We start from the raw sequence: 18,502 nt of genomic DNA, 5'->3' as shown, positions 1-18,502 counted from the left end.
ACTCGCTGCAGGACATCTGACCCGGTAAAAAGCAAATGTAGGATTGTATAAGTGTTGAAACAACAGCAGACAGTATTCTGGGACTTTTTATAATGCCTGAAGCTCCAACTATCACTGCTACTTGGAAAGAAAAATTATGTTTGCGTGTATTTTTGCAAGATTGTTAAAAAAAAAAGAAGAAGACAAAGACATTCTTAAAACTTGACTACAGGTGGAAATTGGTTTAATGAAAATCAAACGAGCAGAATGCTCACATGTGAAAATATGTTCCTTCTTTTTCATTTGTCTGACAGTAATACTGCAAGAGATTTTTAGGCCATCAGTTGTGCGTAATGCAAGCTGGCATGGTGATGTGTGTGTGTGTAAACTACAAGCTAGCGTGATGATGCACTCTGTCACAGTAGAAACCAGAGGGCACAGCTTTATTAGAGCTACCCTCTGACCAAACATAAAGTGACACACATATACATACACACACTACAATACACAGTTAGACTCCCTTGTACTTTTCGTGCTGTTTATCTGCAATAAAACTTGTAATGGCAGGACTGCAGCTTGCCATCATTCATCCATCTGTGTAGAAACTTAGGGCTTGGGGCAACTGGACAACAAAATAGTTTTTGTTCACGCTAAAATATATCTATAGCACTGGGGTTTAACATTGAATCAAAATGTTTGATTCATTTTTTAATCTTTACTACTTCATATCAACATTTTGGAGAGAGGGTTACCAACAAAGATGTAATTAAATATGTAATAAATGAAAAGGGCTGGGAATTAGAACATAGTAGTGAAATATAGGATTGAAATATGCACAATGTGTTTACTACTTGGTTAATTAAACTATCTTGCTTAATAAAATCTATGCCCAGTATTGGCATCAATAAAATTCAAAGCCCATCCAACTGGCATAATCCATCTCTGGCAGGCTGAAACCCAATAATTAAAATCTGAAACTAGATGAGGTGTAGCTACAAAGGTACAACTGTTTAAAAAATATATTTTTGTCCCGAAAGTTCCTACTGTTTAATGTAATTTTAAGGCTTATACTGGCAGTAGAGAGTAGAGTGTTCTTCCCAACACATTTACCTATAATAAAGGCCATTATCAAACTTCTTCTTTGCTTTTTAGCTACAGGGACATATTTTCAGTTAATACATTACAGAGATGATAGAAAGGTAATTCCCTGTTTTAAGTTTAGCAACTTAGAGCAAATCGGTTATAAATATACCATTTCAACTGAAAGAACTACAGTAGATGCTTCTAGCTAGGTATAGACTTAGACTTGGATTTATTTTGTCATTTTGTATAAACGAGTGTAAACAAAAAAATTTTTTGTTTAAAACAGCTCTAGACAATTTCATGTTTTAAAGTGCAGCCTCGAAAAACAGTAATAAATACATAAATGCATGTATGCCAATATTGTATAGTTCTAGGCCCGTATATGTCTCCAAGGTTGTGTCCAAATGTCCGTCCTAACCCCTAGATCCCTCAATCACTATATAGAGCGGGGACTATATAGCGGACTTTATAGTGAACTCAGTTAACTGACCGTTCGGACAGATGATCTCTGCTTCTTGCTCCCCGTTGGTCACGTAACTCCTCCTCCACTGCGTGGTGCCTGCGCAATCTTTATTAATCCCCCGACAGCGGGCCGTTGTGACAGGAAATACCATGCACGAGAGCTCTCCTCGCAAAGCATTTCAGGATATATCTGCTAATCCAGTGACAATGGATGACAACTACTTTTCCTGGTGCATTGAGGGAAATTTCGAGTCCACTTCTTTTCTCATCCACTAGACGTTAAGACATTCATTTAAAATGGCATAACCACTTTATAGTGCCCTATATAGTGATTTGGGCAGACATTCAGACTCAGCCCTTGTCATGCTTTAAAGTAATATGACTAAAAAAGAAGAATGAGGTATGTATTGTACATTTCACAATTTTAATTTCAACTCCATTCATCCTTTGCCTCATAGTTGTGGACAGTCCTGGATTATATAAGTGTGACAATTGCAATTTCCCTAAACTAGATACAATTATTGATCATAAAAGGTGAAGCCTAGTTAAGAGTTTTAGTGTCAAATCTATTTATAACCATAAACATTTTTGGATACATCTATGATTTTGCCTCCTCATTTTACTCCTATTCTTGTCCTATACAGAATACTCAAAGTAAAACCCCATTTTGCAGCCCTCTCTCTCTGGCCTCAATTTCATCATAAATAAATATAAAAAAGAGAAATAATCAAAGCAAATATTTTACTATTCCATCTTGAACATGTCCATATTCATAGCGATCAGCATCCTTTAGGCGCTTTAAATCTCCTACTGGCATGAATCTTAAGAAATAAACACATTCCCTGTTTCTTTGATTTCTATCTGGCTCTCATCCCCCATCTCATCCCTAATCTGATATTTTGATTTCTAATAAATAAACATGAGACTGCTCTCTTTCCACATGCATACTTGAAGTCTCCTTTCATTCATTGTGATTTCTTTCTAACAACAATATTACCAATGCCCTCAAACCTGTGATAGCGTCTTTGTGATTGTAACCAGAAAAAAGCTCAATTTTAAATGAACTTCAATTCTTCTTCTTTAATTTTTGTAGATTGGTTCTTTTCTCCTATTTAGAAATGCGTCCCCTGCTGAGCAGATTCCTCACCTCTTTCGTCTTTGCTTTTTCATGTTTTTGAAAACGACATTCCAAATAAATCAACAGTAGCCACTTATTCATTCTTCACACAAACGTGTTGCCAACCCTGACAGATTTTGTTGATCAAAGATAAGAACAAATCGATTTATCTCCAGAAGGAATTGGAATCCACAGTTACAGCAGAAATGGGGTCAAGCGACACCGACAGCTGAGGCCCCACCATCGGCCACTGTGAGAGCTCCATTATGTGAGGTCCATTATTTAATATTCATATTCACGGTGCTCGCTTCAGTGTTGATTTGTTATCTCTTCCTCCTCTGTCATCTCTATGCAGAATAATAAACATGACTCTGCTGTGCTGTTTACATATGCGGACATGTTCTTCATTCTGATGTGGATATCCGTCGGATAATGAGCAAACTATTTGCATTTAACTTTTCTCACCATCCACTCTTCACTTTAGTCCCTCAGTCTTCAGCCCCCACCCAACTCTTTAACTGTCACTCCCAGATCATTCCTCCCAAATCTCCCTCTCCTTTACCCCCCTCCCTCTTCCCTCCTCCACCGTCTCTCCCTGGGAGATGAATTGAATATGTAAGCCATTGAAAATGAATGAATAAAGCATCCCATCTCAAACACACATTGGTGACACCTTATTAACCACATGTCAGAAGCACATGACAGCTCCAGCCCACACACACTGTTTCCAATCCACACGCACACACACCCGTCTACGGCCCACACGTGCATGCACACAACAATGGAGTTAACTTCCACAAAGACGGAGCGTGTGCACACACACTCAACCACGAGAATAGCAAACATGGATCTACATAAGCTCACACATGAGCTCTGCTCATTAGTGAACGTTGTGGTAATGACTGACATTTAATCAGCCAGACTCTAACGTACTGAACCTGATTGGTAAGGGAATCTGACATTCTAAAGGTTATTAAAAAAAGTTATTAAAATCTTAAACAATAAAAAAGGAATCAGGAAAGCTAGGGAAAAGAAAATTTCCTCGGGTTTTTAGGTGTATGGCTTTGTGGACACAACATGATTAAGATCAAAGCATGACAAAATGATAGTGTATAATTGTATCATGCTTTGTGGGAGCTTATTACTGATTTCTACTTTGAAGGCTTTGTTCTTGTCAGAAATGGGCTGTTATTGGATTTTCTACATCTACATTATTAATTTAATATCCTTATCTTTACTTGGGTAAATTGTTCTATTAAAAATTAAAAAAGAGTACACGCTGACTGTTTCCGTACTTTAACTTAGACCAGGGGTCTGCTTTTATTAGCTGTAAAAGTCAAGCCACTGCCTAACTGCAAGCTCGGGTATAAAACCGTGCTACCTTCTCCACTAAACATGGAAAAGCAGCATTTAGTTCCTATGCTCCAATTATCTGGAACAAACTTCCAGAAAACTGTAAAAGTGCGGAAAGCCTGAGTTCATCAAGACTAAAAACACATTTGTTTAGGATTGCCTTTCGACTGTTCTAGTTAAACAGTTCCACTGAAACATCATTAGTTCAACTTTTTTATTTTCTTTAGTCCAACTGTTTTTAATGTTCTTTTTTGTTTCTGCATTTTTTTTTATATTTTTTTTCCTACTTGCATTGATTCTGTTTTATTTTCCTATATTTTAATCATGTAAAGCACTTTGCATTGTCTTTATACTGAATTGAGCTATACAAATAAATTTGCCTTGCCTTGCCTTTCTTTCCAGACAATTGTTGAAGTACCGTATTTTCCGGACTATTAGCCGCTATTTTTTTTGTCATGCTTTCAACCATGTGGCTTATGGAAAGGTGCGACTTTTTCTGTGGACTTTTCCTAACTGCCAGAAGTGGAAGTCAAAGTTGGAAATGAAAGAATAATGGGCTAATCTCCATTTAGCACAAGGCGATGCTAGCAGCAGACATGATGGAGAACAAATGTCCCAAATTCACACATTTTGCTATTTATTTGCTGCATTAAAGCTGCCCAACTAATTAAGAGACTGGGCTCAACTCCTGCACAGCTGAAATAAAAGGCCGACAAAGCCCCATCTTTCAGTAGAAGCTCATACTGCTGCTAGCTAACAAGCTAATAGGAGCTAGCATTGTTCTTCTTCCCTACTCCAGGGACTATATGTAGAGCTCCCCCTACAGGTTTAGTAGGAGACCGTTCAGTAGATATGTAAATATGTAAATCCTTTATTGTCCCACAGAAAGGAAATTCACTCTCTGCATTTAACCCATCCCCTTGGGAAGCAGTGGGCTGCCACTGTTGGCTCCCGGGGAGCAGTCTGGGGTAAGGGTCTTATTCAGGGGCTTGAACTCAAAACCTCTGGGACCCTAGCGCAACGCTCTAACCCATATTATATATATATATATATATATATATATATATATATATATATATATATATATATATATATATATATATATATATATATATATATTAGTGCTATCAAAATTATCGCGTTATTATCGCGTTAACGCGAGGCCATTTTAACGGCGATAATTTTTTTAACGTGAGATTAACGCTATGTGGTTTTATGGTACAATTTTCCAAGTACATCCCGCTGCAGCCTGCGGGAAGGCGGGGCTATTTTCCCCCAGTCTATGCATTTTCCATAGGCTTCCAGAGCGGAGCTCCTCAAGGAAAAAAGACGCTGATACACTGGGTGACGCTAGTGCCTTTTCTTTAAGCCCCACCACCAACAAACAAGTTGAGTGTCTGGTAACTAGTAGCAACCTGAAATACGCTGAGAAAACAGATTACTGAGGTGAAATGGAATCTGCTACGGCATTCTTGCCGTCTGTGTACGCAACAGGTCGGTATCGCGTGTGTCTGTGTGTGTATGTGTGTGTGTGTGTGTGTTCTCATTTTTGTTAAGAGGCTGAAAAGTAACTTTCTAGAGCATATAGACTACCTCCATCTAGTGATGTCGGTCTATTGATTTTGATGTATTGATTGAAAATTGTTCATTATTATCTTGGTTAATTGACATCTAATGTTAACTCTACTAAATTTTATAGCAGTAGGGTAAAATGCTTGTCTTTGTTCAAAAGACTGTATTAACTGTAAAGACTTTTACATCAACCTGTTTTCAGGGCCTTTTTTTGCCTACATATTTGTTATTTTTGGCATAAATCAGTATCTGTGACCTGTTTTCATTTTAAAAAAAGAACATTGGCACAAACCTAGCCTGTATGTATTTTTTTTGTATGTCATCGAGAGTATTTAAATTATTTTCAATCAGGAAAAAAATGTGCGATTAAAATGCGATTAATCGCGAGTTAACTCAGGCATTGATGCGATTAATCGCGATTAAAAAAATTTAATCGACTGACAGCACTAATATATATATATATATACCGGGGTTCGATTCCCGGCATGGACATCATCCAGGTGGACCCTTAGGCAAGGTCCTTTGTGCTTAGTTAACAAGGTCCGCGTCAGTTGCTAGGGAACCAGGGCAAATGACAAATTGGCTACTGGAACAAGACATAGATGGACTAGAGCAGAAAACTTGGTACTGATGAAATGCTACTATACAAGCATGCCCAGTGAGAGAGGTTACATGCAGAGACTATGGGAATTATGGCAGCTCCAACAACCATTGTCATCATTGACAAAGAAACAACTACTAACACAGTGTTCCAACATCCGCAAACGGCAGCTGCTTTCACAGCTAGAAATTGACGAGGTACAACTGACATGCTGCGGCAAGGGGGAGTCAGGACTACAGGTCAGTAGGGAAATATCATCATCCCAACACACAGAGATTGGGTCCTCAGCCCCAACTACAACAGGCCCACTAAACGTAAGGGCAGCTGACCTGCGACAGCAGATCATAACGAAACTGGATCCCCTAGTACGACGACCAAGACTGCCAAGGCTAAGTGACAGAGTACCCTCTGAAAGCCTTCTAGAAGATGTAAATGCAGCACTACATACTATCCCTACTAAGGACATCACTGAAACCAATGAGCTGACCTACGCCACAGCTACAGTGATCCTAGAGATGCTTGGCTATAAGATAAACACCACAGGCCACAAAGCAGAGCCCCCATGGAGAAGAAGGCTGGAAGCCAAGATCAAGGCAACACGAAGAGAGGTTAGTCAGCTCTCAGACCTGCAGAAAGGTGTAGGGAAGAGGTTACCTAAGTACAACAAGCTGTCGATTCCTGAGGCTCTGGAAACTGCCAAACAAAGACTCGCCGCCCTGGCCACCCGCCTAAAGAGATACAAGGGAGAAGCAGAAGCCAGGAGAATAAACCAGGTGTTCTCCACCAATCCATCCAAAGTGTACTCGCAGGGTAATTCAAGATCAGATCCACCCAGGGCTGAGACTGAACAGTACTGGAGAAACATATGGGAGAAGGAGGCATCCCACAACACCAATGCTCAGTGGCTGGAAGATCTAAGAACAGATCACAGCAATCTCCCAGAACAAGAACCAGTAACCATTACAACGGCAGATGTCCAAGAAAGAGCGGCAGGTATGAAGAGCTGGACAGCACCAGGCCCTGACATGATCCACACCTACTGGCTGAAAAAACTAACCGCACTTCATGCACGCCTCGCAGCACAAATGAACCAACTGCTGATGGATGGGACCCACCCAGAATGGCTAACCCAAGGACGGACCATCCTGATCATGAAGGATCCGCAGAAGGGAACAACCCCATCCAACTACCGGCCAATAACCTGCCTATGTACAACATGGAAGCTCCTGTCAGGCATCATAGCGGCTAAGATGAATAGGCACATGGCTCAATACATGCACCCTGCCCAGAAGGGAATAGGAAGCAACACCAGAGGAGCCAAGCACCAGCTACTAGTGGATAGAGCAGTCACCCGAGACTGTAAGACCAGGCAGACAAATCTGTGCACTGCCTGGATTGACTATAAGAAAGCCTATGACTCAATGCCACATACATGGATACTGGAATGCCTGGAAATGTACAAGATCAACAGGACTCTAATAGCCTTCATCAAGAACTCAATGAAGCTGTGGAAAACAAGTCTGGAAGCCAATGCAAAGCCAATAGCACAAGTCACCATCAAGTGCGGCATATACCAAGCCGATGCACTATCCCCGCTGCTGTTCTGCATAGGCCTTAACCCCCTCAGCCAGATCATCACAAAGACTGGCTACGGATACCAATTCCGAAGCGGAACAATCATCAGTCACCTCCTCTGCATGGATGACATCAAGCTGTATGCCAGGAGTGAGCGAGACATCGACTCACTGATCCACACTACCAGGATCTACAGCAACGACATTGGGATGTCATTCGGACTGGACAAGTGCGGTCGCATGGTCTCAAAGAGAGGGAAGATGATCATAACCGAGGGGGTTGAACTACCAGAAGGCCACATAACAGATGTTCAGGACAGCTACAAATACCTTGGGGTGCCACAGGCTAACGGAAACCACGAGGAGATGGCAAGAAAGACTGCCACAGCTAAATACCTACAAAGAGTAAGGCAGGTCCTGAAAAGTCAGCTGAATGGAAAAAACAAGATCCAAGCCATCAACACATATGCCCTACCAGTCATCAGATACCCCGCTGGCATAATAAACTGGCCAAAGGAGGAGATAGAGGCTACTGACATCAAGACGAGAAAGCTCCTCACAATGCATGGAGGGTTCCACCCCAAATCCAGCACTCTGAGACTGTACACCAAGCGTAGCGAGGGAGGCCGAGGGCTAGTGAGTGTCAAGACCACTGTCCAGGATGAAACAACTAAGATCCAGGAGTACATCAGAAAGATGGCCCCCAAAGACAAATGGCTTGGTGAGTACCTCAGGCAGGAGAAAACCGAAAGTGAGGACAAGAAAGAGGAAGGAGAACCATCATGGAGGGACAAGCCGCTGCATGGCGTATACCACAGACAAATAGAAGAAGTGGCTGACATCAAAAAATCCTACCAGTGGCTGGAAAAGGCTGGACTGAAGGACAGCACAGAGGCACTAATCATGGCAGCACAAGAACAGGCACTCAGTACAAGATCAATAGAGGCCAGGGTCTACCACACCAGGCAGGACCCCCGATGCAGACTGTGCAAAGATGCCCCTGAAACAATACAGCACATAACAGCGGGGTGTAAAATGCAGGCAGGAAGTGCATACATGGAACGCCACAACCAGGTAGCTGTCATAGTGTACAGGAACATCTGCCATGAGTATGGGCTGGAAGTCCCAAGGTCAAAATGGAAGACACCTCCTAAGGTAGTTGAGAATGACCGAGCTAAGATCCTATGGGACTTCAAGATCCAGACTGACAAACAGGTGATGGCTAACCAACCAGACATCGTGTTGATCGACAAACAGCAGAAGAAGGCAGTAGTGATAGATGTGGCAATCCCAAGCGACAGCAACATCAAGAAGAAAGAACACGAGAAGCTTGAGAAATACCAAGGACTGAAGGAGGAGCTAGAAAAGATGTGGAAAGTAAGAGCAGCAGTGGTGCCAGTGGTAATTGGAGCACTAGGGGCTGTGACCCCCAAACTGGGAGAGTGGCTACAGCAGATTCCAGGTAAAACATCAGAGGTCTCTGTCCAGAAGAGCGCAGTCCTAGGAACAGCTAAGATACTGCGCAGAACCCTCAAACTCCCAGGCCTCTGGTAGAGGACCCGAGCTTGAGGATGACACATACCACCCCACGAGGGGTGAGAAAACAGTTTTATATATATATATATATATATATATATATATATATATATATATATATATATATATATATATATATATATATATATATATATATATATATATATATATATATATATATATATATACCATCCCCGTAATGGGTATGTGGGATGGTAAACCATCTTTGGGTAATTAGATAACTAAATACCCAAATTTATTTATTTTTTTTTTTTTTTTACAAATGTAAGATGCTTTCAAACATTTTTTTTGCCTTTATATTGATGTTACTAATGCCTGATAGGGAGCTTAGGGTCAAAAGAAAAATAATTACATCTATATTTACATGCACTTTACTGTCAGAATATAAACCTAAATAAAATTTTATTTTTCAAAAATAATATGCTGTCTGTGTACAAACAAGTGATACAAGTGTCATTTGTTGTAGTGTTTATACCCACACATATAAAAGGTGAAGAAGGGGAAATGATTGATAACAATATTGGAAGTGTGCCAGCGTAAGCAGGACTTCTACACTGTAGCTTAGATGTTCGCAAAGATGTTTGGTTTTTACCACATCACAGTTAAGCATAGGTAAAAACTCAGTTGTTTTATTCAGTTATTATCCCTTTTCTATTGAGGAATGGAACAAAATAGCAGATTTTACCTGCCACTGTAAACTAGAAAACATTAAGCTAACCATGTCAATCCTCCCCCAATCAGAGAGAGTGAAGCTAAATACAAGGTTCATTGTAACATGTATCACCAATGATCTGCAACCATCAAAAGCCATAGGGAATTCTTCATTTGTGCTCTGAAGAACTAAATGGATATAAAATAATTTTCCCTAATGATAAATGTAGAGTAATATTATTTTCTCCCTGAAATATGTTTTTTTTCCCTCTGCTGCTTACCTTAAATGTTCAGTATTGTTCTTTTCATATCATTAAGTATGTGTGGTATCTATGTGTTATTGTCACTGTCACCCCTGTATTTTCCCATAATAAAGACATTTCTTACCATAAACACATTTTTAAAGTTAGTGGTACATTTTTTTTTTAATTTAGTAGTTTATTTTTTAGTCTGACTTTAATTTCAGTCAATTTTTAAACTGAAATTGTTGGCAAAGGACATGGTTGTGTGTATGCATGCTGGGTAGTGTGTGTGTTTGTGTGTGAGAGTACATCAATGATCCTAATTATACCAAATTATGAAGCACACAGTGATTAATGAAAACAGTAATAAACATGCAGTGAGGTTTAGACATTTTCCAGTTCAGGAACAATCCTACCAATAAAAACATCATAAAGAAGAGAATAAAAAAAAATCCATAAACCTTACAGATGAGGCAATGCTAAAAGAATGAGAAATGTTTGCTAATATCTCACCTCTCACAATAAGACCTGCAAAGTTAGACACCCCGGAGCCACGCTCTGACTGGGTGACGCAGCGATACAAATCTTGATCCTGATTAGAGACTTCTTTGAGGTGGAAGGAGGCGGCAAACCGTCTGTGGTTGATGTTTTTGGTCTGAGCCACAGGAATATCTTCTCCATTTCTCCTCTGGAGAAGAGACGAAGCAAAAACAGATAAATCACATCCTGCCGAGGTCTGAGGAGTTTAACTGATTTGCTCAAGGTCACACGTTAGTACTGGACAACATAAACCAACACACTTCCCGTCAACCCCCGCTGCCTCACTAAGAGAAGGCTTGAAGGTTATGACTGTGATAGAGCAATAATGAAATCAGCAGCTATTAAACTCTTAATCATGTCAGGTGCTAGATGTATGGCCTACAGTCGCAGAGAGAATGTGAGCAACTTAAGAGTCTGAAGCACTTTAAAAGAGAACTCATCATTCCACACAATGTGGCTGAGACTTTATTGTATTAAATTGTCATGCTTTTATTTGGGGACTGCTTATGTAGTTAGGGACTGTATGTAGCTGAAATCTAGTCAAATAGGACATTTAATTTTATTGCTAGTCAAGATGTTTTAAAACGAGGACTTTGAAATCTTTTGCCCAACAGGAAGACACCTTGTCTTATTTTAGTGCCTTCATTTATCCGGAGCTAACTCTGTAGTTATGCTGCTCTAGGTTTAGGTTATTTGCTCTTTTCTTCTTTTGCTCTCCGCTTAGGTCTTATTTGCATTTATTGCTGCCATTAATTTTATGTAATGTTTTAGTTTTTTTGTTCCAAAGCCTATATGTTGTGCACAGACACCTTACTGGAGAGAGCCAACAATTGAGCTACTTCTGCTGAAAAATGAATGTCCCCCTCTATTAATGACACTTGGAAACCTTTCTGTGTTTAACCTTGTCTGTCTCCAAGTTAAAGCAATTTAAAGGAGCTATGGCCCCCAATATACATCCTTTTTTTTTCTTCTCACAAATTTTACAACTGCGTTAGAGCTTATCTGTTTAGCTGTGTTTCTATTCCAGATAAATTCAAATAAAAAGTAGGTGTCAGTGGTAGTGACAGAAGGACCCAAACTCCCCTCGGACTGATAAACACTTTGTGTGATTAAACATTTCATAGATGTATATATTTTTGTTTTTATCAGTGTTGAAAGAGCATGTTGATTTTTCATATATTGGATGTAAAGTACCCAAGCAAGGTGCAATGTTTGATTTTATATAATTTATGTGTATTTTTTTATTTATCTACTTATTCTATTGATCAAATTAGAACAAAACTTGAAAAAATAAACGAGAAGTGATTTTTTTAAGCTTTGTCCATATCTTTTAATTGGGTAAAGGACAAATCCCTATAAACAGGTCAAATGGGTACTTAGCTTGGGCTAAGCAGTAGGTTTGTACTGAATATTGGTAGTGAGTGATTTAATGAGACCTTTATCTATAAGGTACTTATCAAGATACAACAATTACATAATAACAATATAAATAATATATATATATAATATAAATAATAACAATAATTCATAAAGTACTTCAACAAATAATTTAAAACAAGAAAACAATATTTAAGCAAAAGTATATTTCAAAATTTGTCTCCTTTAGTTTTTCCATTTTGTACAGGCGATGATCACCAGGTCTTGATCACAGGACCCTAAGGCTCCGATGGGTTTGTAAGTATGTAAAAGTGCAGCAAGACACATCTGTGTCTGTCCATGCAAAGCTCACCAAGACAATACCAAAACCTTAAAATGCCCTGGATGATGAACAAGAAGCCAGTGAAGTTTTCCTAAATGTAGTTACATGACACAACTGGCATCCATTTCTGTTTATCTGTACCTGGGAAGCTATTGGAAATGTGCCTCATGTCCTTCCAAGTACTCCTATATTCAGGGGTCACCACAGCAAGTCATTCTGACTTAGTTGCAGACTTTAAAAGGTTTTCATGCTGCATACAGGATCGGCCCTGGCTACTACTGGATTATAATCATAAACTTAAACATTCCAGCATGAAGAAGATTAAGCTATCAGAAAATACCTATCCAAAACCTATGCAGATAGAATTGGATAGCAATCATGTACAGCCTGTAAGCAACGCTTAACCATTTTTAATTAGCATAAATCTGACATAGAAAATATATCTGCAGTGACCAGATGTGCATTACATCAGCATTATATTTTGAGGTACTATAGCATTTGAAGACACATGTTACACATAGGAAAAAGTCCCCTAATGTTTCATTTTGCACCTTCTGGGGACCAATATGACATATGCAAAGGCTACCTCATGAAAAAATGTCTTATAAATTTCTTTATGCAGTAAGTAGTGTCAGTTTGATCAAAGGATAACAGGTTTGCAGGTTTCATATCTTTGAAAGCAGTAAACCTAGGAGTGAACACATTTGTTTTTATTCTTAAAGCTTTTAATGATGATGGAGATTTAAATTCACAATAACATGAAACATTAGGTTTGAAGTACTGTAGGTAAAAAAAATATTTTCTTTACAGCCTGAGGGAAGATGTGCATGAAAACTTAAAGTTATATTAATTTTTTAATGAAGTATTATGATCTGATGCTGAAAATATTGCTGCAGCTTTCTAACGGGACACTTTGGAAGCAACCGAACCTGTTTGTGTCAGTTTAATTGTTCTTTTTTTAATTTAATGCTTTACAGATACATATTGTAGATATAGGTGTAGGTAGATGTCTTTTAAAGACTTTTTGTCAAGGAAATAAGGACACAGCTGCCTTTCTTGAAAGACATGCAGCCTTTTCCTTCTCACTTTGAAGAGTGGATGCGATAAAATCAATGAATTGATTTCAAAGATCAACAATCAACTTAAAAAAGGCTAAAATGAGAAAAGGTTTAAATTAAACTTATAGAGTAGGAATCTAAATATTTATTTCTGAATAAACTGCCCTCCACCCCTGCTACTAACACACAATAGAGACAACAGAACACATATTTTATAATTATTTTTTCCCCAATTCTCTGCTGACACTATTTTCTACATATTATTCATAACATTACTGAAATAAATAAGATAAAAGAAAAAAATTATTCATAGTAATGTTAAGAAGAATCATATAGCTAGCTTATATAAATGAGATTTAGAGGTATCTATAAGAAGAATAAAAAGAAAAGAGCACTGCGTTATATTTGGATAAAGATACATTTTTTAAAACATTGTTTACATTTTTATGTCTGCATGTGGGTGTCTGAATATGACCTTACCTGTAACCACAGTTTATTGTTTGATGTGTCTCTTCCTGTGGCGATACACTGAAATGTGGCGTTTTGCCCAGCATTCACCTCAACATCCCCAAGACGAAGGAAATGAGGGGACTTGTCTAAAAGGAAGATAGGTCAAAGAAATACTTATTCTTCTGTTGGTGAGTTGTTTTCGTTTGTTTATTCCATTTGACTACAGAAGTGTAAATGAGATACCAGATACCCGAGGTTATTACATTGCAAAACATTATATTGCATTATTTTTTTTTTTGCAATTAGATTTTATTGGAGTTGGAGAAAATCAAAGAGCTGAATTGCCATGAGGTAAAATAAATATCACATCCAGTATACATCATTTCAACAGTAACCAATTCTTAACAACAATCCAATGAAATGAAATAAGCTATTTAGATGACGAAAATGTATTTCAGTGATGATGTTTTTATTCTGCTGGTGTGATTGCAATCATAGATAGTAGCTCCTACGGTGGCTGAAAACCCACAGACACCCGTGTGTTCATGCAAGTGTGCACACACACGCACATACACACAAACTGTGTCCAGAAATGCAGCTGTGAGAATGAATGCTTCCACTGTGGGGACTAAGTACTAATTCCTTTCCAAATACATGCTCCTTCCATTTAGGAGTCCTGCTGCCTTTAAGGACCCGAGGATCCTCTTGTTAATAATTTTTCAGGCTTTTGCTCCGGGTCGAGTAATAGGTTAATATCAATAACCTTTAACAGAAACGTGGACCTCAGGGGTAAACTCCAGAAGAGAACGGTGCAAGACCGTATATTTTTGTGACTTTTAATCAATAAAAGGCATTAAGATACAAAATTGTCTTAAAAGATTTCTGCTGCTATGAGACCGATGAGCGAACTGAATTCCTGACTTTCTTGCTAACATGAGGAACCTCCAGGAACATGCCAGTGGCCAAAGATTAGCGGACCTCTCGGTTAACAGTGTGAGACTGTCGTCACAACTCTTTTTCGCCTCTAGCAGTGAGGAAACACTCAAGTGAGGAAAGAAGGCGACCCAAGACGTAGATAGAATTTAAAATGGATCTTCCCTCCAATCTCTTTCCGGTCAGAGAAGAGACAAGACAGTGACTGTTTGCTCTGTGTGTCTGTGCAACTGTGTGTGCTTCTGGGTTAAACTGGGGGTGGGGGGAGAAACTGCTGAGTGGTCAGAATCTTCTCTCTCCATGATTGCCCTAATACTGTCTCATTTCCCGCTTCACCCTCTCCTCTTCCCCCTTTCTCTCTGTTTTCCTTTCTCACAAACTTTCTCTCTGTTTTTATTTCTCTGCAGCTTGTCTTTCTCTTTCTGCAGCATCTATCCCATTCTGAGTCACCTTCCTACTTATCTATCCATTCAGCTGCAAGAGAAACCATCATAGGTACAGTCTAATTAGTGGCCAAAGCTATCAGCCACTATTCAGCGAACTAAGACTAATTGCTGGCATTATAATGACTCACCGCACGGATAGCTGAGCACCTGAATGTCATCTATGGCGATGAAGCCGGCTTTGCTGTCCGACACCTCTGCTTCAAATATAACCTGAGAAAAACAGGAGAAAAAAATTTTTTTCATTGTCTTCATTATTATTATTATTATAGTAATTATATAGTGACTTTAAATGTAGGATGTATAAAGTAGGACTGCAGCAAACACAGTTTTCTGTAGATACTGATTTGTATTATTATTGACACTGTCAGGTGTAATAAGTTCACATCTTATTGTGCTTAAGAACAATAAATTATACGTATTAAACAAGGCAAATGGTTTTAACTTTTCATGAGGTAGAGCTCACAAATATAAATTAAAAGGTTAGACCATTAGTTCATTTTTAGACCTTATGGACATAAATAAGATCAGTTTGTAAGATTGACTTCATATATCAGTATTGACCGCTCACCCAAAATTAAGGAAATAAGGCTTGATCCATTGACCACTAATAAACATGATAATTAAACCACTTGTACTCTTAGATCATAGCTTACAGAAAATCAAAATGTTGACATAATATTGTTAATTAAAGACAACCTGTGAACAGACATCTGTAAAGGTTAAAAAAATTGATATTCCCTGCAAACATACTTAGTTTTTAACAAGAAATTGTATTTGTGTGTTTCATATTTCCATTGCATGTTGCCAATGTTCAATGCAGCTCTCAGATAAATATAATCTTTATATTTCTCCTGGTTCCAACACAAATGACTGAAAATAAAATGATGGAAATCTCCAGGTTATGTAGAGCATATGAATGTTATTAAAATTGTGTGTTTTCAGGAAGACAAACTAAAACATGCAAGGACGTGGCCCTCAGAGACAAAAACTACCATCTCTGAACTACATGGCAATCTTCAGTGTTCTGCAGAAAAAAAATAAACATTGAAATCTATTTGTAGATTATAACAAGTAAATAACCTGCAAACACCATCTGCTAGATCAAATGAAATCTATTTGAATGTTGTTCAGGTTGGTGGACGTCATTCTTTTTTATTTGATAACTAAGCAAATGTGAATCATTCATTTTAAAACTCAAGCAGAATCCTCTCAGATAGATGAATGGCCTAAACTGGGGAAAATGCTACTTGTAAAGTGGCTTGAGCTGTAATTTTGTTAAAGAAAAAAAAAATAACAGTTTTAACTGGAAAACAAATAATAAAGGGTGAAAAAAATAATAATAAATAGGGAAGTGGACATCAAAAAGGTGAAATTTGAAAGTAATTTTACACAAATCTCAAAATGACAAAATATAGAGAATATTTAAAGTAAGGCACTAGTCCGCCACATGAGCCTATAATGTGCTCATGTTGTTCCTTTTGGTGCATTCCGGTGACATAAGCCCAATCATTTCCAATGCAATTATTCCAACACTGTGGAAATCATAACGTTTGGTTTTCCTTTTTAACAATACATCAGGTATTCCTCAAAACAGGCAAACAGAGACTAATATCATATTTGTGAATGGAAAATGTGATCTGGAATAACATGTAAATGTTATTGTTTTGTTTTTTTGCAAAAACATTTAGTTGTATAAATAATAATCTTGAAGTGCAGACAACTTTGTTTAAGGACAAGCTCATATTCAGCAAAAACAACTGGTGGAAATTGATTTCTTTCAAATATTCAAGTTGTGATTGCCTTTGTTGTTTTTATGAGCATAGAAAACATTAAAATAAACTACAATTAAAAGGACACTTTCCTTTTAAATCTGGGAATATAAAGTGATATTAAGATACGAAAAGAATAAGGGTAAGGCACAATGCAAGAGGAAGGACAGAGAGAAAGTAAGAATGGATAAAATTGAAGAAGGGATAGTGTTGTAGTCAAGACCACACCAACCGAGACTAAGACCTTATATGGTATTGTCTTCGCCTCTAAAGGTTTTGTCTTTCTCTGTACTCCTTGGTCTTGGTTGGTGTGGTCTTGAATACACTAGGCAGAACACTAGGGAAGAACAGGCAGATGGAAGAAAAGGGAAACAGAAGAAAGAACAAAATGAGGAAACACACACAGAAGGACAAGAGATGGAATAAGCACAAAAGAAAGAGACAAAATGAAGGAAAAAGGACGGACACAAGCAAAGACTGAAAAAAAGACGCTGTAAAGGAGGCAAAAAGAAAGAAAAAAGAAGAGGTTTCAGTCGAAAAGTGACTCAGTTGCCTCACCAGTTTATTATCTGAGTATCTAGAAAAGCTAATTCTCCTCACTCCTTACAAATACTCTCACTGTTGAATGGCCGTCCATCTTCCTTCATTCTTTATTGTCCCATCAACATCCATTTCTAGCCATTTCCTCACTGTAATTCTTTCTTTGTCTCACTTGCCATCTGTGTTCCTATGCTGTTTGCTCGGTCTGGTTTACTTTAATGAACAGAGAATCAAAAAAAATAAATAAAGAGAAAGAAAAGGAGATGGCCATCAAAAAGAGAGGCAAAGAGAGAAATAATTCAAAGGGGGGAGCAGTTGTTACCATCCATCACCTCTGAAGGCAAATCTGCCGTGAACTGTTTACCCATAGCTTATCCTCTCTGGCTTGTCACTCACTCCACTTTCAATCTCTCTCCTCTTCCAATCTATCTTTTTTCCCCTCGCCTATCATCTTTCACTCATAGCTCACTGCAGTGCCCAGCAGAATGGCATCAGCTGACTTTTAATACCATGGTCTCAGGCTGTTTGACAGCAAACATGTCTTCTCTCTTGATTGTTTATTGTTTTGAAGCTATATCCTTAACAGAGCCTAAAGATTACATTGCACTTCTATGTATATTTATGTGTGCTGGCGGTTGCTATATTTTGAATATAATTTTGGATTAGGACATCCAAACTGTCCACTGAGGACCTTTTTATGTCAAAAATTAAAAGGCCATTTAAAAACAAAAGCTTATGTGATCTCAAAGACACGATGCCATCATGCTTAAACATTTCTGGGCAAAGGTCAGCTGCTATAGAAACCTTTTTTTTATCATCCAACCAAACTGCTAAAGGCCTGGGACACAGCACATCCCATAGGAGTTAATCACCATG

General features: G+C 38.4%; 1 protein-coding gene across 17 annotated transcripts in view; it reads right to left on the bottom strand.

The window, feature by feature from the left end:
- Positions 1-18,502, bottom strand: part of ptprk (protein tyrosine phosphatase receptor type K) — a 140,873-nt gene that overhangs the window by 53,393 nt on the left and 68,978 nt on the right. For all 17 annotated transcript variants that reach the window (XM_038267636.1, XM_038267638.1, XM_038267643.1 and 14 more), the window contains 3 exons: positions 15,446-15,527; positions 13,969-14,084; positions 10,705-10,879 (listed from right to left, as the gene is read on the bottom strand). In XM_038267636.1, the coding sequence (XP_038123564.1) occupies positions 10,705-10,879; positions 13,969-14,084; positions 15,446-15,527 (373 nt within the window). The remainder of the gene's footprint in view (positions 1-10,704; positions 10,880-13,968; positions 14,085-15,445; positions 15,528-18,502) is intronic.

This window comes from Cyprinodon tularosa, unplaced genomic scaffold (assembly GCF_016077235.1).
Source record: "Cyprinodon tularosa strain WSP-4 unplaced genomic scaffold, ASM1607723v1 ctg68, whole genome shotgun sequence".
NCBI lineage: Eukaryota > Metazoa > Chordata > Actinopteri > Cyprinodontiformes > Cyprinodontidae > Cyprinodon > Cyprinodon tularosa.
The sequence above is the reverse complement of the archived record's forward strand: the minus strand, read 5'-3'. Positions and strand labels throughout refer to the sequence as shown.